Genomic DNA, 17,560 nt, shown 5'->3' on the forward strand with positions numbered 1-17,560 from the left:
CAAACAAAACAAAAAGATGGTCCCTGTCCTAAGGAGCTTACAATCTAGGTATAAGACAAAATACAGCAGATTGATACAGATAGACAGATGGGGGAATACACAGCAACAATGAGACAATATTAGTTCACCAGCAGCTTAACTTCTCTTGCCAAGTGTTTTGTAGGTATCACCGTGTATAAAGAAATGCCTTCAGCATCTGGCCCTTTCTCAGTTTAAGCTTGATCCCCTGTTGTTATATCTGGCACTAGTGCAAATATCTTTGTTTCTTCGTAGAAATTGGAGATAGGAAAAAATATGAGGTCTCATCTAGTTCATCTCCCCACCCATCCTGTCATCAGTGCAGGATTGTTCCCTGCCTTTAGTGCTTTAGCAATTTTAGTTTTAAATCTCCCAAGTGATGGAGCTTCAGCCTCTTCCATAGGAAGATTATTTCACTGTCTAACAGATCTCACTGTCTGGAAGTATTTTCTGAAATTTAACCTATATTTTACTTTCTTACATTGATCCCATCACTCCTAGTTATACCTGCTGATCCCATCCAAATAATTCCTCCTACTCCTGTCAAATACTTATAGATGGTTTTCATATCCTTTCCACAACCCCCCTCTATTTTAATTCATCCAAAATAAACAGATATAGGGTTTTTTTAATCATTTTTGGTAAATCCATCTCTCATCTCCTTAATTATTTGTTGCTTCTCTTTGAAATCCCGCCAGTTTGTCTGAGGTATGTAATGCTGAATGTAATATCCCAGGTGTGGTTGCATCAGAGTTATATAGACAGGGGTTATCATTTCCCAACCTCCTGCATTGTTATCCATCTTCTTCTGCATCCCAAAATGCTGCCATATTTAACTGGAACCTCATATTTAATTTGTCCATTTTCACCCTATCATCTCTAGGTCAGTTCTGGCCCCGCTGCTAAGTTTGCCAGGTTTTCTACTTCTTCACTCTCTTTCCCCATCAACACAATACCCATCTTCCCTCTTAAACTCCTCTTTCCCAGAAGATAATAAGATCTGGTTATGATGATGGATCAAAGTTGTTACCAGCCAAGTTATGATGTTACCAGCCAAGTTGTGTCATTACCCAGGTTACAGTCTAGACTGTTGAACAGCTGTGTCCCCTCAATTCTCCAGCCTGGTGTGCCTTTTACACTGCTTCTCCATGAGAGCAACCACTCCTGGTCTACTCACACACAGCCTCCAGCATGTAAATTACTCCCAGCTATACTGTACCAGTGCTATGGCCAGCGATTCATGAATTACACTGCAGAGCAATACCAGCAAATTCCCAGTCCCACACTTCTCCCAGAAATGTGCATCTTGTACTGCCGGGTCTCTCCTTCTGAATAATACAAGCTCATAGAAAGTCTGTCATTTATCAATAGAAAATTATATGCACAAATCCTGTTATCTCAAATGGAATTTCTCAAACACTTCAGTCCAAACACAATGGTCTAGATAAAACAAAAAAATAAGTTTATTAACTACAGAAAGATAGATTTTAAGTGATTACAAGTAATGAGGCATAAAAGTCAGAATTGGTTACAAAGCAATAAAAGGTGAAACACAACTAATACCTAACTTAACAAGCTACATGAATTCAAAGCAAAAGTCTCTCTCACCACATGTTCTAGCAGTCTTACTGGCTGAATTTATTTCTGCCATGATCCCTCCACAATCCAATGATGCTTCCTTTGTCCTTCAAGTGTTGTTGATGCTCTGAGTAGAGATGAATGGAGAGATATCTTGGGATGTCTGTCCCCCATTCTTACACTTTCCCTCTTCTTTAAGAAACATCTCCTGCTGGGGTTCAGGAAACAGAAAGTATGTGCGGATGGGAATCTGCAGATGTTTCTTTGCCACAATGTAAATTTCTCACTCACACTCTTTTTCCTGCCAAAGAACTTAAACAAGTGATAGTCCATTTGAATCTGTTGACACCTGACTGAGGCGTCAATTTTCCTTTTATCTCTGAAGAACTGGTTTGTGGCTGCTTTCCCAGATTTGGAATATGTCTTAGTAACATCATACAGTGGAATCTTATAACTTTTACAATGTTGCCACACATATTTTACCAGGACAATAATGATCAGCAAATCATGAGTTTTCAGGAGATACCTTACAAGGCATAGTTTGTACAATATGTATCATAGTTTGAAAAAGGGATGGACATAGGAATACAGAATGTTACATTCAATACAATATGAGCCAATGAGAGATTTTGTGGCTGTGGTGTTTGCAACCAGCCTAAAATGCGGGGAGTCTCCTACTCAAACACTTGGTCTGATACAGCATTTCCATCTTGTATGTGAGTCCCATGACTGAGTTAAGATGATTCTAGTATGCAGATTGCCCCACTGTGCAGCAAAATCCCTTCTTGAGCTAATGAATTTCTTGCTGCAGGATTAGAGGATTTGCCAAGCTGATTGTGCTTGCCAACTTCACCATCCATGTAGATGATTTTCTGAATCAGTTCAAGATTTCATGGCTAACCTAAAAGGCATGGGACTAACTGAAATGGCTGTAGGATCAACTCAGACAGCTTGTCATAGATTGGATCTGGTGTTTGGGTTGGGATTGAAGGTTGGGAGGTTTGAAATTGGATCCTGTGGTTTGAAGTCGGGACTCAGTTTTCCTGGCAGGGTGAGGTGTTACCCAGGATTATCTGAACTCAATGCTATGGTAACTAGTCTCTGTTTTCCAGGTGGTGTCAGGAAATAAATCAATGGAGGATACAGCACCTCTGTCTGATAAATGTTTGGCACACATAAGAGTGCTTCCACCTAAAAATCCTTGTTTTTATTGAGTACCTCTAAAATCACAATAGTTTAGAGCACCCCAAAATATAGTTACCCAAAGTCTGAGCTGGTGTTGAGTGATCAGCAGCAGGGTTCCAGTGGCCAGCCTTCCTCCTAACCACTGGGGAGGTAGCAGTCAGGCTCCAAGCTCATAGAAGTCCTCTTAAAAGAACTTCTCCCAGGCTTCTCCACACTAACTAAACTCTTTTATAGGTAACTCAAAACAAAGCAAAACTCAAAGAAACCCCTAATGGGCTGACTGTTTCCCTACCAACAGCAAAAAAGCTCATAATTTCTACTTATCAATAAAGCAATGCCAGCAAGAAACTTATAATTACAGACACCCAGACTCAAGACCAGTTATTCATGCTCCCTTTTTATTCTCATAAATCTGTCACTTTATCTATCCCTGTTATTAACACTGTGCAGATGTTTTTGTCAGCCTAAGCAAGGCCAAATTCTTTCTTGCTACTTGCTGTCCTCGCTTCCAGTTTATGGTGGCTAAATGCAGAAGATGGCTGCTTGTCTTCTCTGGCAGTGACATTGCACTGCAAGCTTTCATTTGGTTTGGTCTCTACTGTCACTTGTAGGACTTTTTCAGACTTCAGAGAAATCACCATTTTTTGAAATACACACTTTTAAAAGTTCAGTATCTTAACCCTTATGAAGGGTCAGAATGTGCCTGGTCCCTATGCATGTTCAGAGCCAACAAAGAGGGTGCAAGAGATGGGGCCATGGCTCAGCTTCCCTCACCCTGTACCAGCCAATAGAGCACACCTGATTGGACTCAGAGAGCAGCATCTAATGCCCCCCCCCTCCGGAGAACTTTGTGGTGCTCTCCACCTTCATACCACTCTCAGCCCAATGCTGGGCTTTCAAACATGACTAAGCCCTTAATATTTAGTTTTCAAAATAATAGAAGCAGTTAGCCCCTATTACAGAGCATCACTTCTCAAAATGTGTTTTTATTATTGTAATTGTTGTTATTGTTATTCTGAACATTAAGAAAAGTTTTTTTCTTTACTTTTATCAAACTTTAGAGCCATCAAACAGTTTTCCTGATAATTTATTGGAAGTAACTATGTTGCTGTTGGGCTTGGGCCTAATTTGCCAAGCCTTAGCCAGGAGCAAAGGTTCTGGTTGGAGTTGTTAAAATCTGGGTTTTTTTCCTTTGGGGATTTTGATGAACCCTTAGGTACCATATAGAAGAGATGTTGGGGTGGATGGATAAGTGAGAAGCTCTGACAACTGCTGCTCCTGAGGGACTCACCACTCTTAGATTTTGGATGCTGCAGTTCACAAAGTTGGATGGAGAGCAGAGAGATAAGACAACGTACAATATCACAATAATGTTACATTTCTATAGTGCCTTTCCTCCCAAAAGACATTATTTGCAGCAAGATATACAAGCAGAAGTCACTTCACTACCACGGAAATCCAGGTGCCTGTAGCATGGTTCAGAAAAGCTGTTTAGCAGCACACATTAACACTACACATCAACTTAGGTCAGGAAGTGAGGAATAACTGAAATTGCAGGAGGAATTTTAGAGAGTCACAATACAGTTCCCCATACTGCAATTTGGCTGTGTACCAGGATTAACACTTGCTAAAAATGACTGAAATGGTCAGGAGCTTCCACCAGCAGAGCTGTCTCTAGCACCAGGCTGGGGCACTGGTTACTGACTTGGAGAGAATAGGGATTTCTACTGAATCACTAGCATTATTTTGTACAATACCTGGGTTTTCCTTGGAAGTTTCCCCCTTCCAAGTACTGAGCTGGCCCCACCCTTCTTAGTATGTGATACCTGATGAGATGAGAGTCTGAGGTAGCATGTCTGCAGGCAGTGAATAGCAGGAGCTGACCAAACCGACAGTGCCAATAAAATGGCACACGCAGGGGATGAGAATTCCACAACATAATTTCATAATTTGTGCTGACACCTAAAAGCTATTGGCTGAAGTCTTGCAAGCCTGTCCCTTTTAGGAATAAAAAATAGAATCAGTGATGAGAAGAGGAAGTTGGATCAGCTAGATTGTGGAATAAGAATAATGCTGGGAACACTCTTAAAGTCAGGCATACAGTGCAATGTGCTTCCTCACAGTCCAATAACAAGGTGACTGTCAGAAACAATTCATTTACCTATTTGAGATAGTGTCAAGGTTAACCATTCTGTTGCATGGGTACCAGTAGGGAGTAATTCACTCTTACAAGCTGTCTGTGGATAATAATAATATTATTATAATAAAAATAATAATAAATTAATAATAGTAACACTTCTCTAGCACATTTCATCTGAGGACCTCCTAACACTTTACAAACACAAATCAAACCTCACAACCCTCCTATGTTATTAGATCCATTTTCAGATGGGGGGGGGAGACTAAAGTAGAGAGATGAAGTGGCTTGCCCAAGGTTACACAGTGAATCAGTGGCAGAGCCAGGAAAAGAACCCAGGAGACCTGACTCCTAATTTCTTCCTACTGTACATAAGGTGATTAAATATGCAGTTATACACATACATGTCCACACACACAAATAGAACAAAATAACAGTTAAAGATCACAGCATCCAGAAGATAACTTAAAAAATCAAAACACTTTATTGTTGTCTGTTATTGAAAATACAGCATACTATACATGTAAATACAGGTGTGTTCATGCGAACACACATTCAATGTGGAAAGAATGTTGTCTATGTGTGTTCTACCTACACAACTAGTTTTTTCTACAGTACATTCTCAAGGTCACGCAGCTCATCACAATGTGCTGTGTTTGTTTGTTACTTGTGTACACCCTGGGATCATGATAGAGCTGTCTGAGAGCCAATTCTAAAGCCTGTCGGAATGACTGCTGTGCACTGCTGTGGGAGAAACACAACTTTGAGAGCAGGTATTATGCTCCTCCCCTATGATAGATTAAGAGTGGTGTTTAAGGAAGAAAGACACCTTTCATTGCTTAACAGCAGCCCTTCCAGTCTATTAAAAGAAGTAGTGGATTCCCATCCAGGCCACACTGTCTGATGCAAGATGACCATAACAGAGGCTTCTTCTCATTATAATAAACCCCTGGGAATAAAGCACTGTGATAATTTTTGAAATGTGGTAGTGTCTTTTTTTAAGGCACCTATCATCAGCATGGTGTCTCAGCACTGATATGATGGGGTTTGCTGAAGCAGGACATACTGACATACTGGGCTGATTAATCCCAATAGTAACTCCATTAACTTCCTTAGTGGAGATATACCATGATGAATGTACCCCACTATACCTGGGCTAGAGGAAATGTCCTAAAGGATTCGTTCTCAAACTTGATCACACCCCCCTTCTTTGGGTCTGTTGTAATGTACATGATCCCCCGCCAGCACCTGGCCAGCAGCTGCCGCTCTCTGACTGCCCAGCTCTGAAGGCAGAGTGGAGAGTGGCAGCTGCTGCCCAGGTACCCAGCTATGAAGGCAGCACTGCTGCCAGCAGTAGCACAGAAGTAAGGATGGCATGGTATGGTATGGCCACCGCTCTCCGGCCACCCGCTCTGATTACGCACGGTAATTTTTTCCCTAAAGCTTCTCATTCCCCCACCCCCACCCCAGAATACATTCCACGCCCCCCCAGTTTGAGAACCTCTGAAGAGCCTATATTAAGGGTGTGGCAGGAATGTTTGAGGTAATCATTTTGTTAATTTTTAATACTACTACAAAATTATAGCAAAGGGTCCTGGTCTTTGGAGAACCCCACTGTCTTCCAGTGAAGGCTGAACTCTGAACACCACTCAACATGGACGAACCATCTTTGACTGTGTGCTACATCAGGATGTACATTTAAGTGCTGCCGCTTACACTCTCCTGCCAGCCCACTTTGTGCGCATGCACCTTCTATCACTCACTCACGCAAGCCACCCCCAACCTACCTCTGTCACACAACCACAGCCCAACTCTCAAATGCATCTTTTCCATTCATGCTCACAGTTTTCTTTTCTTGTATCTTGGCCTTATTTGATCCAAGGTCCATTATTAGATCTGATTGCTGGTCCTTGGAGCTGGACAGACAATTGTGCCATGGACTGTGTCATAAGGCAAGGGCTGGGGGTGGGGAGTTGAAGAAGAAACACTCTGAGAAGTAGCCACTAGAGCTACAATCCTGACAGGCCCTGTGGACAGTCTGTGAGCTGCTATCCCTTCATATACCTACGAAGGGAAGAGCTCAAGAATAACTGGAGCTCAAGAGACCTAATGAAGTCCTTTCCATCCCTAATTTCTAGTCTATGAAGACTAGACTCTCTCTGCCTTCCTAGCAGCCTGTTCCTAAAGTGTTTGGCTGCACTACAGTTTTATTGTTAAATGCTTCTTTCTGTCTCAGGTCACTTTATGCTTCATAAAGCTCCAACTTGGAAACCCCCCACAGGAACATATACTTTGCTCACAATCTAGTCATGATAGCATGGGCTATCAGCTAGATGGAGAAGGATCCTGCTGCCAGTTGTGGGAGAAGGCATAGGTTAGATAACAGAGAGAGAGAGAGCAAGAGAGAGAGAGGGAAGATGAAAGAGTGAGAAAGGATCCTAAAGGAGGATTTGAATATTATTTTTCTAATAGTACAGAGACTGTTGCCATGTACACAGGTGCAGTGATGTGTCTACAAAGCGGCAGTATCTCTTCATCTACATGGTTTGTGATCTCCTTATTAATATTTATTATTTGTATTAACATAGCGGCTAGGAGCTCTAGTCATGGATGTGGACCCCATTGTGCTAGGCACTGTACAAGCACAGAACAGAAAGACAATCCCTTACATCTGCTCGGTTTGCTAGCCAATCCCTTCCCCCTAGAGTCTGCAGTACTGAGAGATGGAATATCCCAACTTTGCCATGTTGCAGCAGAAGTATGGGAGAAAGTAGGGGTATATCTGTGCATGTGTGTTGTGGAGAGTTACTTGTCTTTATGCCTATGATAGTCACTTCCCACATTTAGCACAGGAATGAGAAGTCCTATTAGCCACCTCTTCCCAAAAACATCCTGCAGGTTCTTCCTCCAGGGCCGGGCTCTTACCACCATCCCCTTCCGCACCTGGTAGCGAGTTTGCCCTCGTAAGATCAACAGTATCTGGTGGGAACAGAAGCCAGCACAGGCAAGTCCAATTCCAAGCCAGAGGTACAGCATGAGAATGACAAACATTTCAGAGCTAAGGAGAGCTCCTGCAGTTCCAGAGCCGGAAGAGAAAAAAGAAACAGCATTTTACACCCCACATATTAGTATATTAGTCATCCAGAAATATTCAACCTGAAGAGTTTTGGAAACTGAATTATATTCTATAACAATTATACAACTTGAGAGCTAGAAGGAAAAAGAGAATTAATCATTCTAATCATTTTAATTGAAGGATTTCATTCATGATCATCAATGCAACTAACACTGTTGGGGAAAAATATTAAAATTGTAGAGGTTAGACTAGACTAGTGTTTATATTGGTAATATGTAGCATCAGGGCTTAAAGGGAAAATTCCACAAAATATAAAATGTATTTTAATCATTGTTAGTAACATTTTCAAAAGTGCCTAAATGACACAGGGCTTGTCTACATGGGATGTTTTTGCACAGCAAAGCAGGGTGTGAATCTACGATGCACTAGATTGCCGCACAGTAGCATCTCTTGTGTACATGGCTACAGCATGCTAAAAGACTTACGGAAACACTGAATCTGACAGGTACTTCTAATCATTGTTTTAAAAAAGTTATATATAATTTTATACACCTATAAGTACTAAAAAATATGGGCAGATCCTCAGCTGGTGTAAATTGGCCTAATTCCATTGAAGTCAATGAAGCTGTGAAAATTTACAGCAGTTGTAGTTCTGGCCCTATATATATATATATATATATATATATATATATAGTATAATATCAGTATATAGGCCAATTTGCACCCACTCAGGATCTGCCAATATTTTAGTACTTATATAACTATCAAATGTATCATAACTAATTCCTTATAGGTCTTTTAAAAGAATCTCTCTAATGTTACCTTTCCCTCCTGAAGAGAAGAATGTAGGAATGGTGCAGGGGGGACAACTCAAGTTACTCTAATCCAAGTCTCTCTCAGCAGAAGTCACCATAGGGAATGGTGCAGGAGTGCTGGCTAGTCTTATAACCAGTCCTGCCTCATCTTCTCTTACCAGGAGTCACCAGAACAGGGCTGGGTGGCTGGCTGTAAGTAGCTCATGGCTCCTCCAGTTATTGGAATTGTGTTATACAGGATTTCAGAGTAGATGAGCTAATAGTCCCTTCTGGCCTTAAAATCTATGAATTCCAGCTTCTCCATCTTGAAATGCAGTAATTAATAGTCTAGCTGTTGGCTGCCACAAAATTACACTTTGACTTCACTTCAAGTTTTGGACTTGGCTAGGAGAGAACATTCACAGGATTATTTTTTTCAAACAGACTACAGCATCTGGCTTTTCAGTCCTGAACACTTGAACTGTTAAATGTTGCTTTTTAAATTCAATATCACTTTTCTTTTCTTGTCTTTCTTGATCCCAGTAGACATCATGCACAACATGTCCCGGGGAGAACAGATCCCCTTAAGGAGGTAAAGAATCCTCATACTAATTTGGTTAGTGAGGGTAACTTGAAATATTGAATAGGAAGGTCAGATACAAGCATGGGCTTCTCAGCATTTATTGGAAGCAAGAGTGATAGAGATTGGTTCATTTTTCCTGATAATGCTCTGTTGGGAGCTGTGGACTTTGCAGCAAGCCTACAAGATTTATTTGCAAGAAGCCTGCAAGATTTATTTGAGGACATGATGCAGAAAGTCACCATGTTGTGAGAAGAGGAATCCTTTGTCTCTTCTTGCAAGTATAAAGCTTCCCTGAGCCATACTTAATGGACATAAGGTTTGTTAATCTTATTCTTAGGTTATCCAAATAAACATAGTCTATAGTTTTGTCAGGAGATCCAATCTGACAGACATTTACAAAAATACCTCTTATTTGCCCCTCATTACCAGAAACCATTTTAAACCCAAACTTACTTCTGTTCCCTATGAACCTGATGTGATCTCACTCTTATTGCTGCACATTATTTACGCCAGAAATGCTGAGTTATGATGCTGAATTTATAGATACTGGGCCAAATTCTGATATCCATGCTGGCTCTTTGGGCCTCCTGAGCATAGATTCTGGCCACAACTAGCCAGCTGAGAATTAATCCAGTTGTCATAAAACTTGCAGATCCATCTCCTATTCCAGTGGTCACCTGCCACCAGCATAGAGAGCATGTCAGAGGAGGAAAAAGATGTGTTGGAGTGTGGTGGAGCTCTGCTCTGGTGCACTGATCCTCAGTTAATACATGCTTCCTTAGGGTCCATATACTAGCAGCATAAGTTAGTGCAGCCTAGGGTTTTGCTCTAACATATGCCAGGATTGATGCTGATCGGCCCACAGATTCAAAGAGCCATAACCAGCTCCCTGGTGGCCTCCTCACCTTGTCTCCCCACTCCATTTTGCTGTGTCAGCCATAGCTTAGAAGAGGAGAATGTTATTCATTCTGAAGAAGTTTATCCAACATTAATTAAAATGTGATTCTACTTCGAAAAGTGACTCCATAAAAATCTCATGGCAGGGTTCCATGTTTATTGGCTTTTAGTGACTACCATGCCAAAATCAGATACTTTTATGACTAAATTGCTGCTTGTTTGTTTTTAAATGCCAGCCTTCTCAGCCTGGAATCTGAAAATCAAGCTGGGTTCCTTCTGGCTCATGCATCATTAGCAAGATTCTGCAAGCAAAACATAGTCAACAGTCCTGTTGATTCATAACCCCAGAATACAATCCTGGTCCTCTCCCTGAGCTGAGTGGCTCTGCAGGAGTCAGAGCAGAAGTCCTATTTTAGTCAGTAAAGCGAGGAGATCTGATTCTGATACACACAGGCTGCAGGTCTGATGGTTAAAAGAATGAAATTTTTACATAGTCACTTTCAGAATACCACTAGTCTATAAACTTTTGATGAAGCAACTTTTCAAATTCCCCTCATTCTAGGGTTTTGTCTCAAATTTAGATTTGGTGCATTTGGAGGGGCTCAGGGGCATGGTGAGATGAGGAGGGACAGAACCAGAGGTGCTGAGGCAGTGTGTGGGAGAAGGATCAGAAAGAGAAATTAGAGGAGTAGGGGGAGAATTGATGAGGAACAGGAAAAGATGTGGATGGGGAAAGGGCACCTTGAAAGCCATAAAAAGGCAGGGTCAGAAGCAGATTATTCCTCTGAATACATCTTCTTTTGGCATGGGGCACTTTCAGAGATCAACGGTGGCTCTCAAACTGTGGTCTGCAAAGAACAAGCTGGAGGTCTGCAGAGAGCTGGTTGGTCACATGATACTAATTCTCTTCTTTGTTTCCACCTGCTAGATAGCATTAAAAGAAGCTAACATCATAATTTCCTAACACTGAATTTCCATGTGAGCAGCAGCTATACTTGCCACAGGGAGGGGATGTGGGCGCTAGGTGTGTGTATTGGGAAGGGAAAGGAGGTGGGGCTGAGTGTGTGTCTTATGATGGGGACATGGGGCAGGGTGAAGGCAAATGGAAGGGGAGGTGGGGCTGGATGATGGCGAATGGGAAAGGCGGTGGGGCTGGGTGTATGTCAAATGGGAAAGGAGGTGGGGCTGGGTGTGTGTCTAATGGGAGTGGAGGAGGGACCAGGTGACGGCAAACGGAAGGGGAAGTGTCCCCCAGTCAATCTCTATTAGAATATGGTTCCCCCCTCTGAACAACTTGAGAACCACCCCCAGGGACGCACTGAGGCACCCCTCTGCGTTAGGATAATGAGTGAAATTCTTTCTCCTGCTGCCTCCTTGCACTGGACTCTCTGCACGCCCACCAGCCCTGCTCACTGGCGCCCTGTTTTAGGCGCTGGGTTTGGGTTTTTTAGAACCGAATAAATTACGAAGAGGACTGTGTCTGGAACCCGGCTGGGTTTCGGTAGGGCCTTTGATCACAGTGCTCAACTCCTGCAGGAAATGTACACAAAGCCTCAGTGAAGAGATCCGTGAGCACAGGAACCCCTCCCTTCCCTTTCCCCGCCCCCCGCCCCTCACAAAGTTGCCTGGGAAGGAGCAAGACCCAAGTGGCGCATTTGGGCAAAGGGAGACCATGTTCTTTCTCTGGGAGAGAGGCCGCTTACCTGAGAAGAACTGGCTGATGGAGTGAGGCAGGAGGGTGAGGAAGGCCAGTGGGTTTGCAAAGGACATAGAGAGCACTGCAGAAATGTAAGCCACCCCTGCCACCAGGGAGTCGAGACAAGCCAAGGAGGTGTAGAGGCAGAACATGATGAAGTTCCGCATGTTCCTGCTCCCGATGCAGTTCCCTGTGAAGAAACAGTGGTGGTCATGCCTTTGGGTGACTCTGGCACACAGTCTACAGAAGTGGGTGCTGGGCAAGGCTGAGCAAGGGGACCTGCTTCCGTCCGGCCGGTCCGCCACCACTTCGGCTCCTCCGCCCGAGTTCAGGCACTTGCCCAGGTCCTCAGGGGAGTTCTGTATCACAAGGATGTAGTTCCCCAGGGCATTAGCTGAGAGGAAGAGGAAGAGGGCCCCATGCAGCAGAGCAGGAGAGAAAAGTGGGGTGGTGGAAGGGTCTTTGAACATGCTGGGGATGAAGAGAAAGAGCTGGAGGACGAAGGTCACTAAGGAGATGCACAGGAAGTAGGCTGGAGCAACAACATTGAGCACCCTGAGAACTAGCATTGTGGATTACATTCCTGCAGGGAGAGCAAGAAGAGAACAAACATCACCGCCTCAGACGGATACTTGATGCGTCCATTTCCTTCCAGGTGCCCCATTCTCCCCCCTCCCGCCGGCTCCCCTGTTTGCTCCTGGCAATGCCCTCTCTGCTGCTCTCCCCCGCCGCTCCCTCCCGTCTGCCACACGCACCCCTCTGCAATGAAATCCCCGCCAGTTCAGTGGCGCGTGACAGAGGCCAGCTCCTTGGGGAACGGTCGCTCCTCATCTCCTAGCTGTTACTGTCACAGCCCCAGTGCCTGGCTCCAGGGAGCTTGCAGGCGGCATTGCCACGGAGATTCCAGAGGCTGCCGTGCCTGGAGCCTCTGTCTGCCGGCTGCATCAGCACCAAGCTCGCTCCGCGGCTCCCCTTTTCTCTACTACAGGAGTTCCTGTTACAGGCAGGGTCAGTTTTCGTGTTGCATGTCAGAAGGAAGGTGGGGGAAAGAGGGAAGAGAGAAAGGGTGGTTGCTCTAATCCACTGCAATACGGATCAAATCCAAAGCTCTAATTTAGCCGTTGAAGCCACAGATCTCCGATTACCTCAATGACTGTTGTCCCTACATGCGCAAGATGAGGAAATGCTCAAAAGAACTGCTAGGGGCTGCCCCAGCTGCAACCTTCGGCGTTGTGCGAGGAACTCTGTCACAGCAACAGAGCGCTGTGCGCGTGTGTCTGTCTATCGCTATTGTATAGTCAATACACATGATTACACCAAACAAGCAAACAAAATCCCCTAAAAACCAAAGGTACAAAAGAGCAGCTGTCTAGGCAGGTCCACGCCAGCTCCCCCAACACAGCGATGACTACGTTTAGCTCTTTCTTTTTCCATCCGTGCCAGACACATATAAAATGTACAAGGGGAAAAGGACCTATGGCAAATAAATGAAGCAGGGAGCCGCCTGTTCCAGCGCGGCCTGATATTTACACTCCCCAGCTGGACCTTATCCACCATTAACTTCAGCCTGGAACTTAAATCAGAAGCACATTTGTCCCTTAAACTTTAAACATTTAGTAGCCACTGGGAACTTTCTTTGGTGCCAACACTGGCAGCCCCATCCTGGTTCTGGCGGGACCGCTGGGCAGTCTCCAGATCAGCTCATCCCCCTCTCCGAGCTCGTCTGGCTTGCTGTCTGGCTGGCACGCGGAATAACCTTGAAATCCCCTTGCTTGCTGTTTTTTAGGAATGCCTAGTTGTTACCTGGCTGCTTGGAGCTGCTGTGGCTGGAGTCCGATGGGGCTGGGAAGAAGCTGGTGCCCCTTCAAGGCCAGCCGCTGGATTAGCAGCAGCTGCGGTGTGAACTGCGGAGGCTCGGGGAGCTTCCCCCTTAGCAGCCCTCTCCCGATAGCAGCAGGCTGCTCAATGGGGAGCTGTCCCTTCAGCGTCCCCAGCAGGAACCGCCCTGTGCTTAATAGGGAACTGTCCCTTCAGCACCTCCGGCAGGAGCCTCGGGAGAAAGAGGGAGCTGTCCCTTCAGTTCCTCCGGCAGGAGCCCTCCTGTGAGCCCTGGCACTGGAGGGAGCAGTATGGTGTGCCGCCGGGCCCCGGCATCTGGGGTCCCTCCTACCCTACCAGCACCCTGTAGGCAGTGGGAAGGTGTCCCTCTGCGCCCTGGAGCCTGGGCTTTCTGAAATCCCATCAGTTCCACCAGCGGTAGCACCGTGGAGCAGGAGACGGGGAGGAAGAGGAATCTGAGCTCACTCACCCAGAGCAGGTCCTGCCTGCGGCAGCCCGGCTGGCTGGAAGCTGGCTGCTCCAGCAGGTGCCTCGGGGGGGATGGAAACGTCTCGCCTGCTGCCGACGAGCCGCTCCTTGGAAGAGCCCTGAGGAACAGGTTTGGGAAGGCTGGAAAGTTTGGGAGGGGTTCTCGCTCTCTCTTGGCTGGCAGCCTCCTCTTTTTTACCCAGATCCGGGACCTCTGGCACCCTAGTCAACTAGCGAGCAGTGAGGGGGTGTGTGTGAAGTGCACTTGCTGCATCTGAACGGGTCCCAGGGAACCTGTGCGCGGAGCTTTAATTACTCCAGGTCCGTAAGTGCTGAGTAACTGGCGCCCTCTTCCCCCCACCCCCCACACACGCTCACGCTCTCTCTCCAAAATACGTGCACACGCCCACACAAACCCCACTCACAAGGCACTGACAAACACTCACAGCTTGTCGAAGAAATGTCTCCCCTTTGAAAGGGGCACGAGGAGGCTCCCTGACCTAGTGCTTTGAACCTACGGAGACCAAGGTTCAAATTCTGAACTGGTCGCAGGGGACAGAAAATACAGGTTGGTGGCTGCAAACTGGTCCTAGGATTGGTCCCTTTCATAAGAATCATCCTGTAATTCAGACTCATTAGCAGGCTCTGCTTTTGCCAGGGAGGCCTATCACCCACATCCAAGTGGAGTGCATGGCAGGCCAGGACTGAGGTGTGCTCCTGTGTCTCAGCTTCTAAGGAGATACATATTGTGAGACAAAGAACTAACCCCCCCCCCAAACACACACACGTGGGGGTTAGTGACAGTCAGCTGGTTTTTATTTCGTGTTTTTTTGTTTTGTTGCATAAATGACTTTTTTTCCTCTGCTCACTTTCATGATTCAACATTTCAGAGAGAAAAAAAAAACAACACATTTTGGATAGCAAAAGCCAGAGGTAGCCAGGCCTGTGCACAATGGAGCTGAAATGAGACATGCCTGAGATGTACTTCAGCAGAAATGTGGGGAAAACTGGGCAGCATTCGCCCAGCCTTCATTCCCATTCTAATGGTCTCCCTGTCATGTTCCCAAATAAACAAAATCTTTTAATATTTCCTTGACTTATTTAATATTAAACTAGAGTGAGCCTTAAAATAAGGAACATACCAGGCTAGCTTCTATTTCTGAATAATCAGTGTTTTCTTCTTATTTTAACAGTTTACATCAAAATAACAGAAAAAATACATTGAAACCTTTTCATGTAATGAAGGATCATTGACTGAAGGGAATGAATAACATGAAACACATTAATTCTTCCTATATTGGTAGCAACACAAGCTACAGTTTATTAATGAAATGTATAAGAGAAAGTGAACAGCTTTTCCCAGAGGAGTGGTACAGTGGCTAAATTATGCCTGCTGCTTTCATTAACATGCTCTTCCAGATTTTGATGCTCACGATTTCGTGACTAGCAAAATACTGACTTAATATTTTAAAATATGGCATACATTGTTTTTCTCTGTTCACATTATTGTGTTTGTGAAATGGGAGATTGGGGAGGAGGAGTCAGAATTAATTCTGGTATAACTCCATTGACTTCAGTGGAGTTATATCAGGGAGGAATTTGAGTGTGTGTGTGTGTGTGTGTGTGTGAGTGTGTGTGAGAGAGAGAGAGATTTGAGAAAAGCTAGACAAATTAGCTTGTCCACTCACTGAAATAACAAGAGCAATGGTTAATTTGTGGGTATGTATTAAAACAAATTACATCAATATTTACGTCACGAATTGGTATTATTCTCTCCCTTCCCACACCCCAATGTCATACTGGTGAAAGAAGCTAGACTGATTGACAGAGAAATGTAAGTCTTCCATTTTCTCTTTTAGAGAGGCAGTGTGGACTAGTTTCAGAGTAGCAGCCGTGTTAGTCTGTATTCGCAAAAAGAAAAGGAGTACTTGTGCGCCTTTTCTTTTAGTGTGGACTAGTGTACAGGAGACCTAAGTTCTATTCACAGCTCTGCTGCTGGCTTGCTGGATGCTTTTAGATAAATCACTTGACCACTCCATGCCTCAGTTTCCACATCTGAAAAAACAAGGATAATAACATTTACCTCCTTCATAAAGGCTTTGTAATCTCTGTATGAAAAGCACTATATAAAAGGGCTAGGTATTATTAATTATTAATTATTATTATTATTACCCATTGCACTGGTACTTCTTGGAGAATGGCACTGTGAACTTCTCCCACACACACTCCAGAGCCAGCCCCGCAGTGTCTCACCCCTGACTTGGAGGGAGTTTGACCTCCATGGTCCACTGACACTTTAAACTCTCTCCTGAGACAGGATCAATTAGTGCCAAGTGTGAAGGTGATTTCTCTCATGTGGACAACTATCTACTAGGAAGTAGACTGGGAATTCACTAATTCATTCCACACAATCTGTCAAACAGCCATCATTTGATTGCATCTTTTGGTCACCATAACCTGGGCTACACTTGGCCATAGTAGATGAAAGTCTCTATAGCAGGGATGGGCAAACTATGACCCAGGGGCTGCATTCGGCCCTTCAGACAGCTGGTGAAACTGATGGGATTTCAGAGAGCCCAGGCTCCAGGGCAGATAGGGATACCTATGTGCAGACTGAAGTTGTCAACAAGAGCCAAAACTTCCTAAAATCAGAGACTAAAATTAAGCTCCTGTCTATAATTGAGAGCTGCTGGCCATTGAGCGGTATTGGAAGGCAGGCGGGTATCTAAATATGAACTCGGGAACATAACATTATGTTCCTGTTTTTTGACCTAGGTTGCCAGTAATGCTGTGCAAATTGTGCTGGTGGCTTTAGTGATGTGGACACCTGTCAATAAGGGAAAGGATGGAGATGAACTTGCTCACATTAGGGCTACTAAACAGTTGATAGAAGGTCATGACTTTCTGATACTATCAGACTTGTGCTGGATTTGAATCTGTAGCCTAGAGATTGAAAATGAAGTATAGGTAGTTCCCTGATCCAGCCAATCATTAGCTTTACTGTGGAAATATACTACATGACAAGCGGCATGTTCCCATCTGTGTGGGCCAAGCTTTTGTCTGGTTTGTTTGTTGATGGCTCATTATGTCTTGTCTTTTCCAGGGATTCTAACTCAGCTGTAAAAATATGCTGTGGGCTAAAATTTGGCATACAATATATCTATGAGGGGACACATGTTTTCACACATTGACACATGCCAAAAATCAGTCTGGACTCATTTTAAGGTGTCTGACTGGAAAGTTTTCTACCTAAAGACACATTCTTAACCTGCTGTATTTCAGACATGTC

At 44.4% G+C, this 17,560-nt stretch overlaps 1 protein-coding gene across 3 annotated transcripts; it reads right to left on the reverse strand.

Moving 5' to 3' along the window:
* Positions 1–6,409: 6,409 nt before the first annotated feature.
* On the reverse strand, positions 6,410–14,619 carry ZDHHC22 (zDHHC palmitoyltransferase 22). 3 transcript variants are annotated; one of them, XM_073349265.1, is made up of 3 exons: positions 14,273–14,619; positions 11,972–12,547; positions 6,410–7,989 (listed from the first exon to the last, which is right to left on the reverse strand). In XM_073349265.1, the coding sequence occupies exons 2-3, from the start codon at positions 12,531–12,533 to the stop codon at positions 7,724–7,726; spliced, it is 828 nt and encodes a 275-aa protein (XP_073205366.1). In that variant the 5' UTR covers positions 12,534–12,547; positions 14,273–14,619; the 3' UTR covers positions 6,410–7,723. The 3 variants fall into 3 exon arrangements, with proteins under 3 accessions (XP_073205366.1, XP_073205367.1, XP_073205368.1); XM_073349266.1 differs by lacking the exon at positions 14,273–14,619 and adding an exon at positions 13,768–14,225; XM_073349267.1 differs by lacking the exon at positions 14,273–14,619 and adding an exon at positions 12,720–13,264.
* Positions 14,620–17,560: the final 2,941 nt, after the last annotated feature.

This window comes from Lepidochelys kempii, chromosome 6, assembly GCF_965140265.1.
Source record: "Lepidochelys kempii isolate rLepKem1 chromosome 6, rLepKem1.hap2, whole genome shotgun sequence".
NCBI classification, from domain to species: domain Eukaryota; kingdom Metazoa; phylum Chordata; order Testudines; family Cheloniidae; genus Lepidochelys; species Lepidochelys kempii.